Source organism: Sycon ciliatum, chromosome 5 (assembly GCF_964019385.1).
Source record: "Sycon ciliatum chromosome 5, ocSycCili1.1, whole genome shotgun sequence".
NCBI lineage: Eukaryota > Metazoa > Porifera > Calcarea > Leucosolenida > Sycettidae > Sycon > Sycon ciliatum.
Window position 1 is genome coordinate 23,530,928 of NC_088647.1, and position 24,014 is coordinate 23,554,941.

At 46.1% G+C, this 24,014-nt stretch overlaps 1 protein-coding gene across 1 annotated transcript; it reads right to left on the bottom strand.

Moving 5' to 3' along the window:
• Positions 1-22: 22 nt before the first annotated feature.
• LOC135816912 (uncharacterized) lies at positions 23-19,063 on the bottom strand. The gene is made up of 5 exons (XM_065330015.1): positions 18,331-19,063; positions 10,042-10,427; positions 3,723-4,091; positions 2,213-2,253; positions 23-52 (listed from the first exon to the last, which is right to left on the bottom strand). The coding sequence occupies exons 2-5, from the start codon at positions 10,421-10,423 to the stop codon at positions 23-25; spliced, it is 822 nt and encodes a 273-aa protein (XP_065186087.1). The 5' UTR covers positions 10,424-10,427; positions 18,331-19,063.
• Positions 19,064-24,014: the final 4,951 nt, after the last annotated feature.

Below are 24,014 nucleotides of genomic sequence, written 5' to 3' on the forward strand. Positions count from 1 at the left end.
ACACCTTCCTTGATCAGCTCACTTAGTGCTGCTGCGTACTGGCCATTATCAGCTGCACAATACACATACACCAGAACAAAGCACAATACACGTGATGTAGATATGAGGAAGAATAATATATTGAAAAAAATGGGAAGGATGTTCAAGATGTATTGGGTTTAGCTAGTCTAAAACACCCAGAATAATCCTATTTCAGCCCCAGAATTTCAACATGAACAGATTAGCAGGACCATTTGAGCACAAGACTTTCATTGGAATGTAACTGACTGCTGTGAATTTGAGCAAATGAAACCTTAGAAGAGGATGGTATGAGCCTTATGCACATTGTACAGATGCACGAAATCCCGTAGGATCTCGTAGAATCCTGTAGACCCGGTTGGGTGTTGAATGTGCAGGACCCTATTGTGTTTACTGCTATTTCCACTAAGAAATGGGCCCTGAAGGCATTTCTTACGAACCCCTTTTTCTGACAAAGATCTAGCTAGTAATTAGTTCTAACCAAAGTGAAGAAACTGTAAAAGCGATTGTTTGCCATAAAAAAATGAGGCTAACATTGGTCAAATGCGCATGTATAGCACACAATGAACACCCGAACGGGTCTGTACACACCTACGGCCTTAGTACAGAACTTCATACATCTGTACAACGTCCATATCGTCTCAGTACTGAACCTCTTGAAGTTGCACCACATTATCTGCACGCTACGTATCTGTGGTCATGCACTGAGTGTCAGTGCAAAACATTTCCATAGCACTTCTTATCCTAGCACTGTTCAAACCAGTGTCTGCCAATCATGTGACACGTCTGCTGAAATCACACGCTCTGCAACATTTCTCATTTCTTCAATTTGATTATGTGGAGCATTCCTCCCTTTTCGTACTGCCATTGTCTCACCACAGCAGAAAAGTAAGCAAGTCAAATCAGAACTGAGTTCTTTCACAGCTCCAGTTACCATGGAAAGGCCGTCTCCATGCCGACATGACATGTCAACACCTCATACATCTACCATAGCTGATTAACTGGTATCCTGTAGGCTAGGTGTTCGTTTCTTAGTATACTGTCTTTGTGATTCTGTGAATCTGTGTGTGTGAGTGTGAGTGTGTGTGTGTGTGTGTGTGTGTGTGTGTGTGTGTGTGTGTGTGTGTGTGTGTGTGTGTGTGTGTGTGTGTGTGTGTGTGTGTGTGTGTGTGTGTGTGCGTGTGAGTGTGTGCGTGCGAGGGTGTGTGTGTGTGTGCGTGTGTGAGCTGAAGACATACATGTACATCTAGACTACCATGTTTACATGGACACTGCAGCAACAGTCAATGTAACTACATAGCACATAGCACCCAGCACTAAATACAACTACCTAGTACACTCATACCTTGGTTATCCGGACTTCGAAGTTACGGGCACTTCGGTCTACCGGGCACTATTTGGGCGAGTTTCAGGGGAAATATTACTACTCTTTTGTCACTTTTCATAGAAATATTGACGTCATATGCCATATCGATGGCCTTTCCCCATCAAGATGTATATGATTCGGAGTTATGGGCACCCTCGAAGTTACGGGCAGTGTCCGGTCCCGAAGCGCCCGGATAAGAGAGGTATGAGTGTACTCGGTATACTAGTCTACTGGCAACAACTGTGGGTCCAGACAGAACAGTACCAATAAAGGGCACATATGCTTACCCTGGTCTACTCCAAGTCAACTCCATGAGTTGTGTGCACAGTGTTTGCACAAGTGTATGTAGAAGTGTATGATGTTACGAAATGATTACTGCTTTTTGGATGAATTGAGCAGACCACATCGGACGACCTTGGTCTTACCGGCCATGAAGTGTGCGACACCACCGAGTGTAACACATAAATAGCAATGATCTCTGGAAGAATCAGGTTGTGCTAACTTAATCACACGCTTTTTCTGTCTCTCTGGGGTATTTTGCGCTGACCTTTTGGGCACTCATTTCCACGGCGCTCTAATTCGCAGAAGGATTTACTGTCAGGCTGAGATGTTCCTCGGTAACTCTGTGGACACTCAGTTTTGCTGGCCGCGCTGAGAAAGGTAGTCCTAATTCGCAGGACACTGTAAAGCTTGCGCTGGAATGCGAGCGTAAGGCTCAGGCTGACAAACTTTGAGTATGCATTCCCCTAAAATAGGGTCGTGCATTAATGGAGGACCACTACAAGGACAGTACTGACCTTCAACTGTATCTCCTGGTCCTTCTCTCACTGCAATCACACCTTCATCATTCATCATTGACATTGCGGTACCTGCTGTATATGAAGGTGAGATCAGAAGAATCACAATAGAATTCTCTACGAGTATTGCTTGGATTGCTGGTCCATTAAAGGGGAAGTTAAGGCAAAAATTAAAATTTCACCAGTTGTAGTCTTCGGGGGTGCTGAGTCGAATGGTCGTGGTCCGAGGAAGCTGAGACGCTCCCTTCCTACTTGAATCCCAATCGAACTCGCGCACTTCCACCGAAACTGGGTGACTGCGCCCTACTAGATGGGGATTTGTATGCAAAATGTCACTAAAAGCGCCATTTCGTTCTTATAAAAGTATGGATGACCGCGATTGGCCCATATGTTGTAGTCTTTTGGACGCTGAGTCGATTGGTTTTGGTCCGAAAAGGCTGCGATGCAGCGTTCCTCCTTTATTCCCAATCGAACATGGTTGAACAAGTGGTCACATGCTCCTGCGTACACCAGTCACCTGGTCACCGTGCCTGCAGGGTACAACTTACTAGCCTGTTTGACCTTTTTTGGGTGCAGTCCTGTCACTCGAGTTGAACTCGAGTTGAACCTTGGTGTGAAAGTTGTCGCCTGCTGGCGTGGTGACCAGGTGATTTGGGCACCCAGGAGCACGTGACCGCTTCTTCAACCATGTTCGATTGGGAATAAAGGAGGAACGCTGCATCGCAGCCTTTTCGGACCAAAACCAGTCGACTCAGCGTCCAAAAGACTACAACATATGGGCCAATCGCGGTCATCCGTGCTTTTATAAGAACGAAATGGCGCTTTTAGTGACATTTTGCATACAAATCCCCATCTAGTAGGGCGCAGTCACCCAGTTTCGGTGGAAGTGCGCGAGTTCGATTGGCATTCAAGTAGGAAGGGAGCGTCTCAGCTTTCTCGGACCAAGACCATTCGACTCAGCACCCCGAAGACTACAACTGGTGAAATTTTAATTTTTGCCTTAACTTCCCCTTTAAGTTCAGAAAATTGGCATTTTGACAATACTAAACAATATGCTGGTGATTTCCACAAACATGACAGGCAGGTTTAGGCTACTTTACCATGTTATGAAAAAGAGTTTGCGACTTTGGCGATCATTTCATCAGAACATGTTTTGCTCCCAACACTGAAGCTAGCGCTTTCCTGCCGACTTCAACAGTTCAATGGACTTCTTGTGTGATCTGGATGGCGGTCGTGAGTCAGTCAAGTGTCAAGTCAAGTCACCGGGAGAAAGTCCCATTATGATTAGGTATGGACGATTTCAATAAAATTCCTCATTCTCTCTCACAATGGAAACCAAGGCTTGAACATAACGTATACTAAACAAATTGGAACACAGCTAATATCATTTAGAACATTTCTGCTAGTATAAGACAACTGTATTTTCATATAACCTTCAGCTGGTATGCACACTAAGACAAAGACCAGCATCATCCATTGACTAGGATTCACCATCATGGACATTCTTTAACTTGCATCACAGTCTTCAAATTGTCACTTACTATCGCTCTGTAAATCAATAGCCAAATTCAACAGTTGGACAAGACTACTCCCATCACATCCTGCCTCACGGTCGATCTTGATCAGGAAATCGTTATCCAGTCGTTGAGTGAGATCAGGACGGTGCAAGGAATAAAAGAGAAACAGAAAGCCGGTCACTGGGTACAGTAAAGACGCCCCGATGTGTGCTTGACTGCAAAGTGGAAGATCACGCACATGACCGGCCACCTCACATGCCGTTCGATAAGTGCTGATAACCTCTTCATCCAGGTCGACATCTCTAAATACTTCAGTGAGCACTATATCTGGTACGGTCGCTAGTTTGGCGATGATCTGTGGTAGGTTGCTCTTGACAACCCTTGTGAAGAAATCTACAGACAGCGAATAATACACAAGAAAAACAGGACACATTATTGTAACCACTATGTCTGGTCCAATAGTGTGTGTGTGTTTTTCGTGCGTATGTGTGTGTGTGTTTGTGTACCGTAAAGCCCGCTGCAAATTCCCACCGCCTTGTGCAAGATCTGCTGGCCTGTACGCACTGACCCCATGCACTGTCACTCCCACTGTACGAAAGTGCATCTCACACCGTGGCGCGAAGAGCGCTTTGCTACGGTAAACAATGTCCACTTTCCTGGTTTCAAAGTCTCTTTGGGCACTAGCTACGAGCTGGCTCGTAGTGATTTTATGATGTTGTTTGTTGTATTTCGCAAATCCAAATGGGTTTTTCTTCCGAATAACAAGATAGCAAAGAGCAGAGTATTGCAGGAACCAAATATACTTCTGAAGGTGTTTCAAGCCATCATTTCCAAATCACGCAACACGCAAAGGCAAGGGTTTTTCTCGAGCACTTCAGAGTTGTCAACAAGTTGGTAGCGACTTTGTAGGTGTAGCTTTTGTGACATCTCCCCTGTTCGACTTGCAACTGCAATACTGCGACTGGTCAAGTCGTCGAATGACGCTTCGTCAGAACAATCACGGTTCCGTTCTGAAGACATAGGCACTGTGTAGGCATTACAGTCGTTCTTGTACGCATTCGACCTTCATGCCAGTTTTCTACAACTAAATTGACCTGAAAAAGACGAAAATACTATGGACCCGCTGTGGTGAGCGTTTGCTGCGAAGTGGGCACTTGCAGCGGACTTTACGTATACACGTATTTGTGTGGGTGCGTATGTGTGTGTGTGTGTGTGTGTGTGTGTGTGTGTGTGTGTGTGTGTGTGTGTGTGTGTGTGTGTGTGTGTGTGTGTGTGTGTCCCTGTGTGTCCCATATGGTGCAGTGGTATGTGCAGTCGATTTCCAATCAAGAGGTTGCGGGTTCAATTCCAGACGACTATGGTCGCACATGTTTTTCTTCTCTTTCTCATCTCCTAGCTCTTCTTTCATAATCCTGGGTGGCTACCAACAGCCAGTGTATGCCGGAGTATGTGGTGTGGCGTGTGTGTCCAAAAAAAATGAAAAAATGAAAAAATGGAAAAATGGAAAAATAGGGATTCACTGGCCAGAATAAGCCACTTCAATCAGCTGTGTGGTGGATTTCAGACTAAAATTAGTGGCGGTCAATTCATCAGCCTTGCAACCTGTTGAATGGTGTAATTCCAGCACAAGTTGCTATGTCTAATATAGCTGTTCGCTATCATCGCTTCCGCGATGGGCAGGTCTGAGGTCTGAGGTGTGTGTGTGTGTGTGTGTGTGTGTGTGTGTGTGTGTGTGTGTGTGTGTGTGTGTGTGTGTGTGTGTGTGTGTGTGTGTGTGTGTGTGTGTATGTCTGGTGTGTGTGTGTGGTACATGGTGGTGGTGGTGGTGGTGGTGGTGGTGGTGGTGTGTGTGTGTGTGTGTGTCTGGTGCGTGTGTGTGTGTCTGGTGTGTGTGTGTGTGTGTGTGTGTGTGTGTGTGTGTGTGTGTGTGTGTGTGTGTGTGTGTGTGTGTGTGCCAGCTAGTTCGGTTGGTGGGTACACTTATGCCTGATTGTGTTGGGTCTGTTGCCAACGGGCTCGGCTGCTTGAAGGTGTAATGTTGTACTTGCCACCTTTGTTGGTTCCAGGGTTCATATACTTTCTATTTGAAGTATACATACCTGTTAACCATGGACTGCTTCTGGCTAGATTAACTCTTGTGTAATCGATGGTGCTAGTGATGTCTAAATCAGATCCAGCCTGATTTAGCCACCCGCACTAGTAGCAAGTATTACCTTCACTGGGGGCAGGGGTAACTGCAGTTGGATCCCAGGACGGATACCCTGATGCCGTCAATCCTTTTTCTGCACCTTGTCCTCACCCACTTACTGAGGTGTGGTGAGCCCATAAGTTGGATCATTTTCAAGTCCACCCAGAGTTTTGGGGATTTCAGGGGGTGTCGGCCGTTGGGCGGTTCAATAGCCAATTGAGTCATCTTTCCAAGATTCCTTTTGAGTCTCTCTCCCCTCTCCCGGGGAGACCCACGTGACCAGTTTTGGCAGTGAGCAACAAGTACAAGTACAAGTGTGTGTGTGTGTGTGTGTGTGTGTGTGTGTGTATGTGTGTGTGTGCACGCGGTATGAAAAATCCTGGGTGGTTCCCAACAGCCAGTACATGGTGGAATATGTGATGTGATGTGTGCTGGAAAAAACGAAAACGAAAAAGTAGGGATTCACTGGCCAGAAATGGCCTCTTCAAATAGCTGTGTGGTGTAGACAAGGTTCAGGATAATGGCGGTCAATTCTTCAGCCTTGTAAACTGTTCAATGGTGCAATTCCAGCACAAGTTGCTATGGCTTCTGCTGTAGCATCGCTATCATCGCCTCGGTGATGGGCGTCAAAACTCAAAAGGGCAAAAAAGGTGCATGTGGTGTGTGTGTGTGCACTTGGTGTGTGTACATGGAGTGTCACCGTGTGTGTGTGCACGTGGTGTGGCACAAGCATAGCAAGGCACAGCTGAGCACAAGAGGTTGAGTTGGGCTATATGGTTGCTGGTGTGGAACAACTGGTGTCAATTGATCAGAGCATGGAATGTCATGAGCTATACGTATACCCATATCCACACAAGCTGTATATACACTGTATTACCATAACAAAGACTGCATTTGATCTGCACACTAGGAAATAATATGCTGTATACAAATAGGTATGTTGTACATGCTGCTGCGTTTGTGTCACTCTGTTGCGGCCTGCTGCTGCGTTTTTGCTGTGTTTTTGTCACCCCTTTGTACATGCTGCTGCACCGTCTTCTGGCCCCCAGTGTACACACTTTTCCGTACTTGTTCCCGCTTATTTGTCTTTGTGTGAATGTCATCTTCATACTTTCGCCACCCCACCGCAATGTGCGCTTATCTTTTCCATAGTATAAGTTTGTCATGTTGCCTTTAAAAACTGGCCACATTCTCATTGCTGGCAGGATCAGTGTGTACTTGAGAGACACGATCTACCTAGCAAGAGTAATCTGAAGGCTTTTCTACTCTCGTACGGCGTAAGAGGAATCACAAATTGGCTGCGGGCACAACATCAAATTCTAAACAACAGCACGCCACAGCCTAAGGACCAGCAGAGCACTTTTCCCGAACCAGCCTCTCCATAGTATTTCAGCAGAATTCCATTGGAACAAAAGTAGATCTCAACTCAGAGTTGCATGGTACTCAAGCTCTGCACGTTGTGCAAGCTCTGCACTCTGACCAGTAGTCAAGGTTCATTTGTAGCCTTTCAGCTGTACAGGTCCAGGCGGATCAATGACATAATGTGAGCTACTGGTATTTCACTTGTTCAGACTTTGGCAGGAGATGGAGAACTTACAGTGCAGGAGCTTGAAACAAAAAGCACTCCAATTTGAAACTGCGTTCTGCAGGCTAGTACAGCGCCGGGTTCCGCGGATAGCAGCTAGTGCGTACAGGACCTCGCGATCGCAGCAATGCGTACAGGTTTTCCATGCACGAGCCCACATGTCGGGCATGCGTGCAATAGCTGCGCAAACTGGTTTTGCGTGCAAAGCCCAGAAGCACGGAAGTTGAAACTTTCACACATTGTATGACTCATATTTTGTGTGTGTGTCTGTGTCACTCGATGCTGATTACAGTATACTGGAGAGGGTTTGACTCCCCATTAGCTTGAGTCATCATCAAACGTCGGCTAAGAAATATGTGTTAGGTTCGGTAGACAAGAGACAAGTAGTTTATTGGTTAGAATATACGAACGGATATGGCGCGTGTCGTCGTTGGCTATGCCAACTACGATGCGGTCTCGCATCATGTCGTCCGTCACCTTGCGGAGGCTCTGGGGACAAGTACTGCATAGCTGAGGTGTACATGTGCTGCACAGCTCCATGTCAGGGAAATCGCACTGTGCAAACAGCTCCCTCATTGCAGTAAAGAAGGAGTCAAATGACTCATTGCGCTGCTGCTTTCTATTGTAAAACGCAATTCGATCTAGGAGGGGGTTCCGTTGGCGTCGGATGTACGCTTTTACTGCTATGATGATCTCTGGAGCATCGGCACTGTGGGAGATGACAATCACATCTTCGCGCATGAAACGACGAATGTCGGCATCGAACGCCTGGCGAAGAGCGGACACCCGAGTCTCACGACTTTGGCTGGCGAGGTGCTGGCACACAGCATAATCTCTCCAAGCCTCCTCCCATGCCGTGAAATCGGCCATGGTTGCAGTGCTGAGCAACACCGGTCGCTCGACAGAAATCGGCTTCTGACTGCAGCCTGATGTCGAAGTGCTGGGTGGTGCCTGGTTGTCGCGCGTTGCGTTTTCGACCAGTGTGGTGAGGCGAGTCTCGCGTGCCTCAGCCGCTTTCATCTGCTGCTGCATCAAGGCGAGCAGGGATACGATTTCAGCACTGATTGGGGAAATTCCAGGTTCCGCCATCACGACAATTCTACAAATTCTACAACTACAAGACACTTATGCTACACGATCGATCGTTTGAAAATAAAAGGCTACAGAATTCACGGACAACTACAGGCTGTCAAATATTCCGTACTCAGGTTACTAGTAGTTCACTGCGCCATGTTAGGTTCGGTAGACAAGAGACAAGTAGTTTATTGGTTAGAATATACGAAGTAGAAAAACTGACAAGATTCAATCTGTAAACGACAGAGAAGACCTTCAAAGATATGCGTACGTGCATACACAGTAGAGCTAAAGTTGTACGGCATTACGTCATAACATAACAATATGTCTTTTCCCTTTCTAGATACTTGGATCCGATTTTTGACGTACTCTTTTGCCAATGTCAAGGAATGATTGCTCACAGGCTCTTAAAAAATAAGTGCACTTTTCGGTGGTGCGGAGGAAGTATATTTTTAGACTACACTTGAACTCAGGCAAAATGTGCACTCAAATAATAATGGACTCGGATGGAGAGCCAAGGATAAATTTATAGTAAAGAAAAAAGGACCAAGTAACTACAAGTTACGTTATAATGTCCACTCACACCGCCATTTACGAAACAATCAGCTCAGGCATGCGATAACATTATACGACACTGATCGACAGTACTGACGTTCAACAACTAACTGGCCAACAGCTCTTGCACATCTTGGATGCGCACTCCAACAGCCTTCCAACTTGGAAGGTTCCAGTAGTACGTTTATAGAAATAACATGAGGAGGGGAACTGTAACTGGTGTAACTGGTGGTGTTAGTGGACATTATAGCGTAACTTGTAGTTTCTTGGTCCTTTTTTTCTTTACTTCAAATAATAATTTATAACTTTCGGGTAGTCTTCAGTATTGCAAATGCATTGCTTGATAATTTGACTGTATACAGCATATGTGACATACATGCTCAGTTTTAGTCTAAACTCCATGTAGCATAACAAAGATTGATGGATCTTTGCACCAAACAATACTTGGCATCAGTTGATCAAGTAAAGATCTACACGTCTCGTTATTAAACTTACATAGCACAATTACACTATAGTGAGTGCAATCATGTTCATTTCAGTACTTTTGTACAGACATGTATTGACTAAAACCCGTGACACGATGGTGCAATGCATGAGTTGTAATTATCCTACATCGGCTCGTTTTTCATTCCCATTGATGGTATGCCGGTTCTACAGTCCATTCATAAAAAAGATGGTCCCTGGCTCTGGTGAGCTGCCGTGTTTGTGATATTATCGTATACACTCAGTGCTTCGAAATTTGAAATTTAAAACCAGGTCCAAAGAGGTTACCTGGACTGGGGTTCGAACCGCACAATGCACTGTTTTCAGGCGGGGTCAAACGGCCTGGATTTTTTGATGGATTTCCCAAATCAGTGCTTCTGGGGCAAAACCTGGCCGAAATCCTATTCTTGTTATGTGTGCAAGTGTTAGAACTAACTTTATAGCAATCATTTACTCACATGGATCCTTGACATCTTCATCAGGATGATCATGCTTACGAACTTGCCAAATTCTCTCCAGCAGTCCACCAACAACACCATTGGATGGGAAAGATGAAGACTGGATGGCTTGAATGAAGTTCTGGACGCCTGATGGCCCTCTCTTGTAGACAATCACCAAGCTAACATAGGTGACCAACCTCTCCTTTTCTACACACCTTCTGCTGGTGAAGTGCTCCTTAAAAAACAACACGTGTCTCTTCATAATGGCATCTCTGCTGATATGTGGATGATGTTCATCAATTGCCGTGAGGACCTTCATGAATGCTTCATGTGTAATCTGGCATGGAGCTATGTCACGCCATGCTGGCAGGACAACATCATCCCAGAAGTCAAACGGCATTGTTCTAAACAACAACAAAAACACACACAGAACAATATATTATAATTCTCTCTCCTCTCTTTTATCCGCTCTCTATCTCTCTCTCTATCTATCTCTCCCCCTAGTCTGTCTCTCTCCCTCTCTCTCTTCCTCTCGCCGTCTCTATCTATCTATCTATCTCTCTCTTTCTCTCTCTCTCTCACACATACACACACATTTGCTCACTCACTCACACACTCACACACTCAAACACTCACACACATACACACACACACACACACACTCTCTCTCTCTCTCTCTCTGACTCTATCTCGGTCTCTCACTCCCCGTCATTCCTCTCGCCCCCCCCCCCCCATGGTGCTTCTTGTGTACGCCGATCCCGAGACCCTTGGTCGGGTGAGTTCACCGCACCTCGCCAGTGCAGCTCATGTAGCGCCTACACCTCCATTGTTCTTTCTTTTTGTTTTGTCTTTGGTTTTTTCCCCTTCTTCCGTAGGTATGTGCACTGTGATATAAAAATATAAAAATAATAAGATGTAAAGAGAAAAGGACCTATAAGTTACTAGTTATGACTAATACACAAAGGCACACAATGAAAACCTTGGCAAATATATTCCGTTGTGACTCCGAGTTTCATGGCTGAACCAATCATCAGACAACGATGATTGGTTCAGCCATGAAACTCGGAGTCACAACGGAATAAATTTGCCAAGGTTTTCATTGTGTGCCTTTGTGTACGCCGCTCTGCCTGAATCAGGCATTGAGCACTCTTGCAGAACCAAAGCATATTGCCTCTCGTGTAGTTATGACTAATAGTCCACCAAGGTAACGAGATAATATACAGTCAGATAGTGCGACAACGAGGCACAAAACTGACAAGGATATTGAGACATTCGACAACCTGGCACCTAGCTCCAACATATATACCACGCGCAAACCAACAACCTTCCTAACTTGGAAGGCTCAGGTGCGGAAAGGTCCAATGAAGGGAACGGATGCGCCACGAAGATGTGCACGAGCTAGGTCCCTCGGCAACAAAGAATGTCGAACATTACGGGATGATGATGACGAGACTAGTAAGACTATTGGACAAACCGGTCTAACGACAACTCGAAAACGCAAGGCAACAGACCACCCAACTTGGGAGGCTCAAAGGTATGTAAAATACATAAAGAGGGGAACCTTGTCAGTTTTGTGTCTCGTTGTCGCACTATCTGACTGAATATTATCTCGTAACCTTGGTGGACTGTTAGTCATTACTAGTAACTTATAGGTCCTCTTCTCTTTACAAAAAAATAAATAAAAGATTTATAGAAAATACCAGGATCAAGGAACTACAAGCTATGCTATAATGTCCACTAACACCACCAGTTACTAAACAATCAGCTCATGCGAGGATGTGTGAAATTTTGCTTTGCGTCCTTGAATCGTGATTTGACCGTATTGTCCAATGGTCTTTCCAGTATCGTTATCGACATGCATTAACATCCGCCAACATCCTTGCTGAGACTTTCAGCTCGTGCTTGTCTTGGTTGCGCTCAACTTCCCCTCTTAATGTATCATTATAACTTAGAAGTTATAACCTTCCAAGTTGGAAGGCTGATGGAGTGCGCATCCAAGACGTGCTAGAGCTGATAGCCAGTTACTAGTAGTTGTAGAACGTCAGTACCGTCGGTCAGTAACGTGCAATGTTATCGCATGAGCTGATTGTTTAGTAACTGGTGGTGTTAGTGGACTTGCAGTTCCTTGGTCCTTTCATTTTCCATAAATGTATCCTTGGCTCTCCATCCGAGTCAATAAACAGATTCCTTCCCGTTCACAGATATAATTATTGCCGGATTCCATGAAAGGTTGACTATGCACAAGAGATCACTACAACTTGCTACACAGTATCCCCATTATGACGCTTTTCTCATCCTCCTTTCCCCTGTCCTCACTTTCCTTCTTATTATTCTCCTGCCCCTTTTCTTCCCATTTTAGCCAGATTCTGTACGTCTCACTTGACCTTCTTCTTCCATCATACAAAACTATTTTCATCATGCTGTGAGAACCGGCCATCACGGCCCGTGAGATGGCATAAAACGCCTGTTCATTTTGGTGAAGAAAATAGATATAATTATACCAACAAACAATTACAAGAATGGACTCGGATGGAGAGCCAAGGATAAATTAATAGAAAAAGAAAAAGGACCAAGATGTGCTAGAGCTACTAGTCAGTTATTTGTAGAACGTCAGTACCGTCGGTCAGTGTCGTGCAATGTTATCGCATGAGCTGATTGTTTAGTTACTGGTGGTGTAAGTGGACATTATAGCGTAACTTGTAGTTCCTCGGTCCTTTTTTTCTTTTCTATAAACAATTACAAGCCAAACTTACCATCCACCTTCACATACACAACACATAAATACACACTTCTTTCTGCCTATGGATACAAGGAACAGGGACAATGGATCAATATATAAGTGCAAGTACAGTTGAGGGGCTATAGAAACAGCGTAAGGATTAAAAAAATCACCATTCACGTGAGACTCGGCTGGAAGCCGAGTTTTTTGCATCCGTCGGAATGCCACCACCCCCAAGGATCAAGGCGTAGATGCCGCTCCTAAAGCAGAGGGATGTGAGTAGATCAGTCCCACCGTGCCAAAGTGGTCAAAGACCGAAAATTTCATCCGTTGCATCTACATGTATGCTTCCCTCGTGCCAGGCCACGAGTTCCCAATTAAATGTGGGCCACAGCACGGCTGGAAAAACCCTTCCGCTCCCAAGCAGGACTTGAACCTGGTACAGGTCTGCTCTCGATATAACAACTCTCACTTGTATGTAAACCTCACTAGTACGTAAAAAAATCAAATCCTGCGCCAAAACAGCATCACTCCCATACAATTTTTTTTCTACACAACATAATCCTACATAACATAAACCTGGACATAACGCACGCTATGGCTCAGTCCCCAACGTGCGCACTCTCGATACAACGTACGTGTAGATTCACGTGCGCGGTGCGATCAAGCGGTAGCTGTAACTAGCCAGTTTAGGCCAGTTTAGTCCTACATAACGTAAACGTCGACATAACGCACGCTGCGGCGCGGTCCGCGACGTGCGCACTCTCGATACAGCGTAGATTCACGTGTGCGTTGCGATCAAGCTGTAGCCGTAGCTAGCCAGTTTAGTCCTATTGTGCATATATTCTGCGGCATTGATTGCATCTGATGTCGATGGCGGTACAGTGTGTATATGTTTGCATGGTTGAATCCGCCTTTTAAAACCCTTCACTGTGAGGTACATCTTGTATTTTACACACGGTTTTCAGGTACATAACATAACTCTCGATATAACATTATTTTTGCTTGGTCCCAGAGATTACGTTACATGGAGAGTAGACCTGTACCCTCTGTTTCTGAATTATCGCCTCAGACCACCCCACTATGCCTGCCTGCAAGTGCAAGAAAGAAGAGCTAAAATTTCTTTCTACATGTGTGTGTATGGGTCACACATTCATCGCTGTTGTGTTAGCTTGATTTTGCCTGTATTTCAGCTGACTAGAAGGCTTGAAAGTAATACTTGTAATATTAGTGAAAATTTTCGAAATGTTCAAGTGCCTGAAGTGTGTCCTCCTTCCCAGTATTATTGCATTCTAGTCTCCTAGGAAACTGAAGCATTTCAATTCAGGATTTCCACTCAAGCTTTACTATCAGTACTGCACCGACAATGAAGTCAAACTATAAATGCCCAGAGTTTGCACATGACTTGAAAAGAGAAGGGAGGTGACTTTGGGTCATGACTTTCACTTGCGGATCCACAGTGTACTCGTATTGGCATTGCAGAAACACGTGCAGGCGACTCTACAGTACACCTACATGTCCTCCTCATACGCTCTATTGTTCCACGTGCACCCCTGCAGTGGCGTGCACCGAGTCTTGAAAGGGGGGTTTCTAGAGTTGGTAATTTTTTCTGGGGCCCCATTGTATAATTATGTATGAATTTTGTGCACATGCGCATCCCCCGAACATCCCGTCGGAGATAACGGCGAGGGCAGCTGGCTAGGGAGGAGGGAGGGGGGAGACTCAAGATCAGGGGTGCAGGGCACCAATGAACACTGGTGCTGATGAGATGCGGGGCTCGTCCGACTGCTATCATCAGATCATGCCGGCACAAACGCGTCTGAGAAGGAACCAGGTACAGGGGTAGAAAGGGCAGAAATATGAATAAAGAGGAATGGAGGGAGGGGACGATGCCGGTTACATGGAAATGTTGGTACATGTATAATCGATAGCAGGATAAAACGGGTTACCTTTTACATACCAGCACTTCAAAAAGCATTTGCAAAGAGAGTGCAAAAGTCAATGTACTCATGTACATGTTTGTCATAATTATTGAACACGTAAAAGTTTGATAGGCCTAGCCGTCCAGGCTACACTACAGTCTATAAGTATAACACTATGCCTATCAGACTGTGGTACTTCACTAGTCCATTCCAGGCTTGTTTGTTTCATCAAAACACATTCGACGTATCTTTCTTTCTGTTCTTATGACGAAGTTTTCAGCATGTATTGGCAATGTTCCACATGATTTCAATAGAGAGTTATGGACCTTGCTTCGATGGAAGCTCGCGGAAGAAAAGCGAAGCCCCGCGTCCTTGAATCGCGGCCGGAGCAGCGCTTCGTTCTGAAGCAGCGCAAGTGGGTCATGGACGCACGTTTTTACGTCTTCCAGTCGACAACGTTTTTGACGAACATCTCTGCTGCGCACATGAGCGAGAACGAAAGGCTGTGGCGATCTTGATTTGAGTCAACGGTTTTGAAGGAGATATCGTCAATCATATCCTTGAACTGACTTGCATCGCGCGTGCTTGACTCAAATTTCGAGACAAAACGGATATCTTGAACGTCATCGCCAATCCAGGAGCGAACCAGAGCTAGAGATCGATCCCTCCGTGGCTACTCTCCACTGAAGAAAAAGAGAATAATGTATTTCGAACTGCATGCAAAGCAACTCTCTCTCACTTCGAAATATGGACATAGTCACTGTACTGTAAACTGCCCGTCGATCGATACGTTTGCAGGATCGATAACCTGATAACCAATCCAGTAGGTCTACGCTTTTCTTTTGGCAAGATTGCCCGAAAAAAGGTGGTTTCCAGACACCAAAAAACTCATACGGTGCACGCGCCTGCGCGGCCCTGGTGTCCACACAGCCAGTCGGCCGCATCGAGTTCTACACCTACGTACCACCCAGCACGCTCTAGCTCTTAAAATATTGATATCCAGGAAGTGAAGGGATATGTTCTTTGACTTTGCTGAAATCAGAACATTTTTGACTACAGACCTGAGTCTTAGATGTCAAGGTATACGGCAGCGGCACGACACTCATTTGATGAAAACGTCGCTATTCACACCGCAAGCTGGGTCTCGGGGCACGAAATCATGTTGTTGTTGACGATTTTTTGTTACTCAAGCTGTCGTTATGACTGAGGTTGAAAATACGTAGTCAAACTGGCAATTTCTCTGCCCAACAAAAAAAGTGTCATTATTCGTGAGTTGGTTTTGTACCCGTGGTGGTTCTTAGGGAAGTAAATAGTTGACTTGTAAACCATCGTAGACTGCATGGTAGAAGCGCAGTGTGTGTATGTAGACTGCATGGTAGAAGCACAGTGTGTATGTAGACTGCATGGTAGAGGCGCAGTGAGCATGTAGACTGCATGGTAGAGGCGCAGTGTGTATGTAGACTGCATGGTAGAGGCGCAGTGTGTATGTAGACTGCATGGTAGAGGCGCAGTGTGTATGTAGACTGCATGGTAGAGGCGCAGTGTGTATGTAGACTGCATGGTAGAGGCGCAGTGAGCATGTAGACTGCATAGTAGAGGTGCAGTGTGTATGTAGACTGCATGGTAGAGGCGCAGTGTGTATGTAGACTGCATGGTAGAGGCGCAGTGTGTATGTAGACTGCATGGTAGAGGCGCAGTGTGTATGTAGACTGCATGGTAGAGGCGCAGTGTGTATGTAGACTGCATGGTAGAGGCGCAGTGTGTATGTAGACTGCATGGTAGAGGCGCAGTGAGCATGTAGACTGCATGGTAGAGGTGCAGTGTGTATGTAGACTGCATGGTAGAAGCGCAGTGTGTATGTCGACTGCATGGTAGAGGCGCAGTGTGTATGTAGACTGCATGGTAGAGGCGCAGTGAGCATGTAGACTGCATGGTAGAAGCGCAGTGAGCATGTAGACTGCATGGTAGAGGCGCAGTGTGTATGTAGACTTACTACCGTCATACAGTACTGTCGGGCGCTGAAGAATTGGGGAGGTCACGGTTGTAGCCTACCCTGTTCTTATTTTTAGCAAACACAGCAGTTTCGTTCTTACTCGATGGTAGATCTACAGTCTTTCATGTACATTTATGCAGAGTCTTACGTCTGAGTGTACATAATAGTGTAGATTACGATTTTAACTGAAAAAAATCCAGCCTTCACCGCTCTTAGAAAGTTGTGAACTGCTAGCCTGGCCGTTCTTCGGCGGCCCACAGTACTGTGTACCGATTATACGCGATATCGAAGCCAGTGCACAGTCATTAGCCAAGAAAGCTCGTGCTTTCTTTGCTGATGTGCACGTGGTGGTAATGGGGCTGTGTTTTAGTTTCACGCTCCTGGAAATGTCCAGTAGTTGAAGCTCGAGATAATTATAGCATGGCAGGGAAAGAAAGCTTGCTCCACGTGGGTTGTGAACATGTGCATCTGCACGTAGAATGGAGCTTCCAATTCACAAAGCATTGGTCAGGGACAAAAGGTACTCGAGTGCTCCTCTTCTGCGGCAAAACTTTGATTGCGTAGATTGAAAAATGAAAAAGCAATCATGTCTTGGTGACTCAAAATTTTGTTCAGCCCGGCGGCTAATTAATATTTGCTCGTCAAACTTTGTCATGGATACCACTGTAATAGTGATGGAAAGAAAAGCATGAAACTACGTGACCAAGATTGCCCCAATTGAAAATTGAAACACACAGATAAGTGGCCGGGTATCCCGGGCTGGCCAAGTCAACATCCATCTTCCGCCACCCCTGACCGTGTGCATGATCGTTTCGCCACCCAATACGGTGGCAAACTTGCCATTCGAATCCCAATACGAGTTAGATCTGTCCGATACTCCATACAAAACTACAGTAGTAATAGTATAGCCTTTTATTTACAGCAGTGCACTCACTGAGTCTGTTTTCATACACTCCATGGATACAATAACCGCATGTGCGATGATCTGACCTCGTCCATACACTACAGTCATAGCCGTACACCTGGTACACAGACTCAGTGGTAGGTATACACCCACGACCCAGTGAAATTTTTTCTTGAATCACAGAAAAAGAATGCACGTTCTAGCAACACCAACACTAACAGTTGGTCAGTAACTGTTACTTCTAGTTCTACACTTCTTGGCATGTACCTTGCCGTGGACTGCTTCAGAGATCGTGTAGCTTCGGTTTGCGCTTTCGTCAACACATCACCATGACTCGATAGCCATGATCACTCGACGTTGCTCTCCAACCATCCGCTTCGGCCCGTGGCCTTGCCTACACCGCCACCACCAAACGAACTGTTACTGAAGTCTTTAGGAAATGACTGCGGTACTGTTATGAGAGAAATTATTGGCGTATTGCTGCTACAGGTCCGATGGGGCAGACTCTGCTGCTGTCAACTGGATTATATCCTGCCCAGTGCAGTCGAACAGGTCTAAAAAAAACTCGGCCGTCGCAGGGAGCGAATACAGACAATGGCGTCTTCTACAAACACACAAACGCACAGTTGAACACTACGCCTACGGTACCAAGATGATGAAGACGGTCACGGTCTCCAGTGTAGTGCGGATCGCGGAGTCGACTACGCGAGTGCGGAGTAGATCTACATACATCATGTCTGACACAGTCAGTGTGGATCTATTGACTTACCGATACCAGGATAATAATACGGCCGGATCGGCCGCGGAGGTAGTCCTTGCAGCTGTACTGCAAGACACTTGACAGATGGGACGCGGGCTTTTCACCTAGCGGCGCCTTCACGGCTTCATCATCATGATCATCATGCGACGTGCTGCATCGACAGACAGACTCAGTGCACATACCATCCACTACAACTAACTAAATCTAAAATAATTACTTACTTAGTCTTTACTTACAAGTATTACCAGTACTGCCGCAGTAGCATGTATGATGACAATCATAGTCATTACACTTCACTGTCTTCAGTCTTCACAGTTCAGTAGCGGGTGTGCACTGACTGTGAGTCTGTCTCAGTGTCTAGTGTCGGTGATGTCCATGATCCTGTCTACATCTTGCCGTAACTCGTGACTACAACACACAGTGCAGGGCCGGCACCGGCAGGGCCGAGTGGTCACAAGGCATCTGGTCATTTTGCATGAATTTTTCCTCCTGATCATTTCGACATGTCAATTCACCCCTGTCACAATCACTGAAGCCTCCAAGCTCTTCAGGAAGATATCCCCTTTCAAATCCAACTGATCCGACGAACTGCCACCCCTTCCCCTGAAGATCTGGGCAAAAGAACTAGCTGGTCCCCTCTGTCATATTTTCAATGAATCACTCTCCCTTGGTTCCTTTCCAGACATCTACTATAAACTAGTGTCTGTAGTCCCCCTCTTTAAAGTTTAATGTCCTTCATCAACTTGTTACTTCAGGGCTTGAAAGTGCTACGTCACAGCATAGCAACAATTTCAAAAATTCAAAAACTGGATCCACTTGGATCCAGTTTTTGTATGGATCCAAGCACATTTCAAGCGGTCTTACCCACAGCATGGTGATGTAGCCAGTGACACTGACTGATTTGGCTACTGGGGGCGGGGTTACAACTGGTGGCGAAATAAAAGTCACACCTGCATGCGACATGAGTGGGTTGCTATGCACCCACATACTTAGGCAATAGCAAAGTCACACCTTAGTGGATCCAAAAATAGAAATCTGATGTCAACTTACTACTCCCTGGCCGTTTTGACGTCATCACTTTCAAGCCCTATTATCAGCACCCACCCAGAGCTCAACATCCTTCCGCCCCAACAGTTGGCGCTCTGCTCGCTCCACAGAGGATTCACACTTGCTACAATCAAAGTGGCAACAACGCCTGGATAACGGAGTACACGGGAGTTGTTCCGAATCCCTTCTCAATTCAGATCTTCCAGCAACCGATGCGCTGACTCGATCCACATCAGGGAGTCGTAAAATACGGGGTATTTTACGACTCCCTGATCCACATCTAGTCACCGCGGCTCGCACAATTATTCCTGAAGACTGCATAAGAAACTTTCTCTGGTTATCTCAGTACTCAGTTAATTAACTAAGTACTCAGTTTTAAATTAACTCAGTACGAGTACAGGTCCTGACTCCTGACTCAGTGATCTCTTCTGCCTTTGTGTACCATGTAACTGTATTACTATTAACACTATTTTGTGGAAATCTACACCTGTAATAGATCTACTACCGCGGTATAAAGATAAAGTACATGTATCATTATTGTCCCTCATCAGTACCACTGACTGCTTATTGTTTTCGCACCATTTATAGCGCTCTGTGCCATGTCGGCATATCCCAGCAGTGCGCGTTCGAATTCTCACCCTTTGCTTGCTAAAACGTCTGTTACCTAGTTACGCCAACACCTTCAGTTCATCATGTGACTGAGGCCCTTACCTAGCATATCACACTTCTTGTATGCAACAGTTTTGACCTAGGCAATAGGGCTTGAAAGTGATGACGTCAAAACGGCCAGGGACTAGTAAGTTGACATCAGATCTCTATTTTTGGATCCACTAAGGTGTGACTTTGCTATTGCTTAAGGTGGCAGTCTGGGTTCGCGGCCCGACCGCATGAACACAGCCGTAACTTCCATAATAATTGATGAATTTTGCTCAAATCTTGACCACATACCCAGTGTATTTCACTAAGTCCAATGAAGTATAAATCAAGCTCACACATGGGAATCCGCAGACACAATAGTCAAATCTGCGATTATGCCGTACCACCAATACCTTAGACGCAATATGCAAACGCAGAAAGAAGCTGGGTAGAAACTGAGTGCTCCACAGGATTTCCTTCACATATACCTAGGTGCTAAGTGGAGCGGAATTTTGAAATCATATTCAGAACAAAGTACTCAAGCTGTCAAACAAAAATCATGCAATCGCGCAAAATTTAGGTCCTCGATCAGTAGCACTTTACTCAAAGCTACTAGACAAATATAAAAATCCATGACACTTAGCACCTTGATAAATGCTCACAGTTTCCAAAAATGTATGGTTTATGGGGTCTGTGACTTACAGGTTCTTCGCTACGCTGTCTAAGAGGTACGGGACTCAGTGGAAAATGGAGAAAAAAAGTGCTCTGTGCAAGTACAGATGGAGGTATGTCTGTCCAACTAGAACTTACTAGAACTTAGTCGAAGCCACCAGCTTCATATGTCAAACCTTCTTCCTCTTGCTGCTCATCCTGGATGCCTTTCCTGATCCTCCTTCGCTTCTTTCGTGACCTCTTCCCTTCTTCTGACTTCTTTCTGGCAGCATGTGCCTGTCTCTCACGGTCTAGCAGCTTGATGAGACGTGTCGTATGGTGTCCAGTAGGGAGGCCCATCTCGTCCAGAACGCGTTTCACTGCCACACCTCCATCATTGAACCAGGCCACGGCCAGGTAGACGCACATCTGGACAGTGGGAGCGGATGCAAAGCCTGTCTTTGGACACAACTGCCACACGAGTCCATTGAACGCTTCGTTGCGATTCTGCGTAGCACCCTTCTGGCAGCGCTCGAGCAAACTCCGGTCGGACAACCGAATGTAGACCGGCTTCAGTTCCTTCCATACTGCCTCTGGCAGGATATTGTGGTGGGCGTAGACATCACCACCTGCCTGTTGCTGCTGCCATCTACACCAGCTGTTAATTCCAGGCGGACAATACTGGTGCTGAGGTTTACTGTCGCTGGATGCACGATGCATGAGGGATGCCCATATGGCCCTGGCCATGCCTTGCAAGTCTCCGCTGTTGTTCCGCACAGCCATGCCATAGTAGGCTTGCAGCTTGTCGATCATGGCATCCGTAAGGCGACCACGTCCGCCTATAGTGCGCCCATCAGCAAGCTTCTTGCCCGCAAGGTTTTTCTTCAGCTTTCTTAGGCTGGTACCGATGCGTTTTTGAACGTGGCCGACACATTCCTCCTTGACTACAGGCACCTCGGGCCCATACGGACAAGCGTCACGCACAGCCTTAAAACTCTTGGTATCTCCATCACCAATGTAGGTGGTGTACCTCAGCTTGCGGCTCTCAAAGGACCTGGCCCACAGAGTCTTGGCGGCTGCACTCTCCATGGCAGGAGCTGATACAGTGGTGTTGACTGAGCAATCGTGTTCGGCAATCTGTCGATCATAGTCATCTTTGGTTAGCTCTCCCTTCTCTTTTCTAGACGCCAAGTGCGTGCACTTGTGGCAAAACTTTGAAAGCACTTCGCAGTCCACCACTTTGCCGACATCATATGCAATTATAGTGAAGGCTCCGAAGAGCGATGCGAATCCTCGGCGCATCCAGGTACCGTCATAGGAAGCAGCGATATCGCTACCCCCATCTGCTGCGGACACTGCTTTCTCAGCTGCCTCAGTCATGCTACGCTCAGCGACGCTCTTGGACGCGGAATGCAGGCCTTTAGCATGGCTGTAAAATGTCGACCGACTCATAGGTGATGGCATATTCAGTGCACCCGCCAGCTTTACCATTGATTGACGTCCACGGCCAATCAGTCGCATTCCGAATACTGCTCGTCTGTTCACCTCCCAGACCCGATTGAACTTCTTGGACATAAATTCGCTTGCTATGTCGCCGCAGTTAACACAGGAAAGCTCCAGGCATGATGCAAGGCCTCCCCGTTGCGATTCGCTGATCGTGACTGCGCCATTACAGCCACTGCAACAAACTGCAGCTGACAAAAGCTGCTGAAGGCACTCGAGATCAATCAGGCGAAATCCATGCGCCCCTTCCTCACACTCTTCATCCAAGTCACTGTCGGAGGAACTGCTGTCGACTTCACCGCCACTTCCATCACTATCGCTGTTTGAAGACGTGGCTTCAGCTGACACTTCAAGGTCGTCATCAGACAGTGGCAAGTCAGGAATTTGTTTTGCAGGCGAAATTTCACCAGAGGGAGCCTTCGGCGCCTGAGACACTCCATAGAACGTTCTTTTCCTTTTCTTAGATCGTCCGGGCTTTCCCTTGGCTCTAGACTTCCCCATAGTAGCCAACGAAGGGGTTAGCTCCAAGAAACAATTACTCCAAAACAATTACTCCAAAAGTAACTAGTTTCAACAGCAGAGCGATCAGCTGAGATCATGAGAGTCGAAATTTGAATTTTTTTGAATTTGCGCATGCGCAAAAGTTATCTTGGTTGCCATGGTGACAAAGATCGTGCGCGGCTGTCAGTCTGCAGCGCAGAGGAGTACCAGGAGTCGCTCCAGAAAATTTTAATGAAATCGCTCAAAGATTGACGGTAAAAATCGGAATAGTGTGCAAACCTAAATTTTGTAGAAATTTGCTGATATTTCAGTATTTCAAAAACAATTGTGCAGACTTTGCGCGGCTATATCTCCGGAAGGAAGCACCCGATTACGCTCAAATTTTCAGGATAAACCCTTTGGACCATACACAAGACGCTGCCAGTGAAAAAATACAGAAAATCGAAACTTTGTTTTTTGACCCTCTGAACCCAGACTGCCACCTTAAGTATGTGGGTGCATAGCAACCCACTCATGTCGCATGCAGGTGTGACTTTTATTTCGCCACCAGTTGTAACCCCGCCCCCAGTAGCCAAATCAGTCAGTTTCACTGGTTACATCACCTTGCTGTGAGTAAGACGGCTTTAAATGTGCTTGGATCCATACAAAAACTGGATCCAAGTGGATCCAGTTTTTGAATTTTTGAAATTGTTGCTATGCTGTGACGTAGCACTTTCAAGCCCTATAAGAAAGTAACTACTGAAGACTGAAGTACACAATCATGTACATATACATGACTGTACACGTTGACCATGTTGACATCATTCAAACACTGAAACGTCCACATCCACTGTCACTGATGAGCTCTGTTGCCTAGAGCCAGTAGAGGTAGAGCGAAGCAGCTGTCTACTGCGGGTCTGGAATACATGTATCAGTGTCTCAACGGTGTGACGACGATGTGCAAGTACATAATAATACACTGTCTGTACTAGTACTAGTCGAATGGTCTGCATGGCCCTGCGCCCATTATTGTCATCTGCATGTACATGTACATGTACATGACGTACCAACACTAACCACGTCAGTTCGGCCCTCCCATTATGTCATAATGGGAGGGCCGAACTGACGTGGTTAGTGTCAACGCTGCAGCCGCAGAACTTCAGAAGTGACACAGACTGTAGTCTGTACTCCTTGCGGTACAGCCCTAGTCTAGACTCCTGCCCGTCCGGGGTCAATCGTATCAAGAAGGTCAGCACCAATTTGACAAGCACGATGCATGACTTGCACTAAATTCAGTAATAGGGTCGCTGGTACCTCCTACCTAGGCTATGTGCCAAGACTCGGAGTCTACAGTAGACCATGGGAGACAGCTGTGG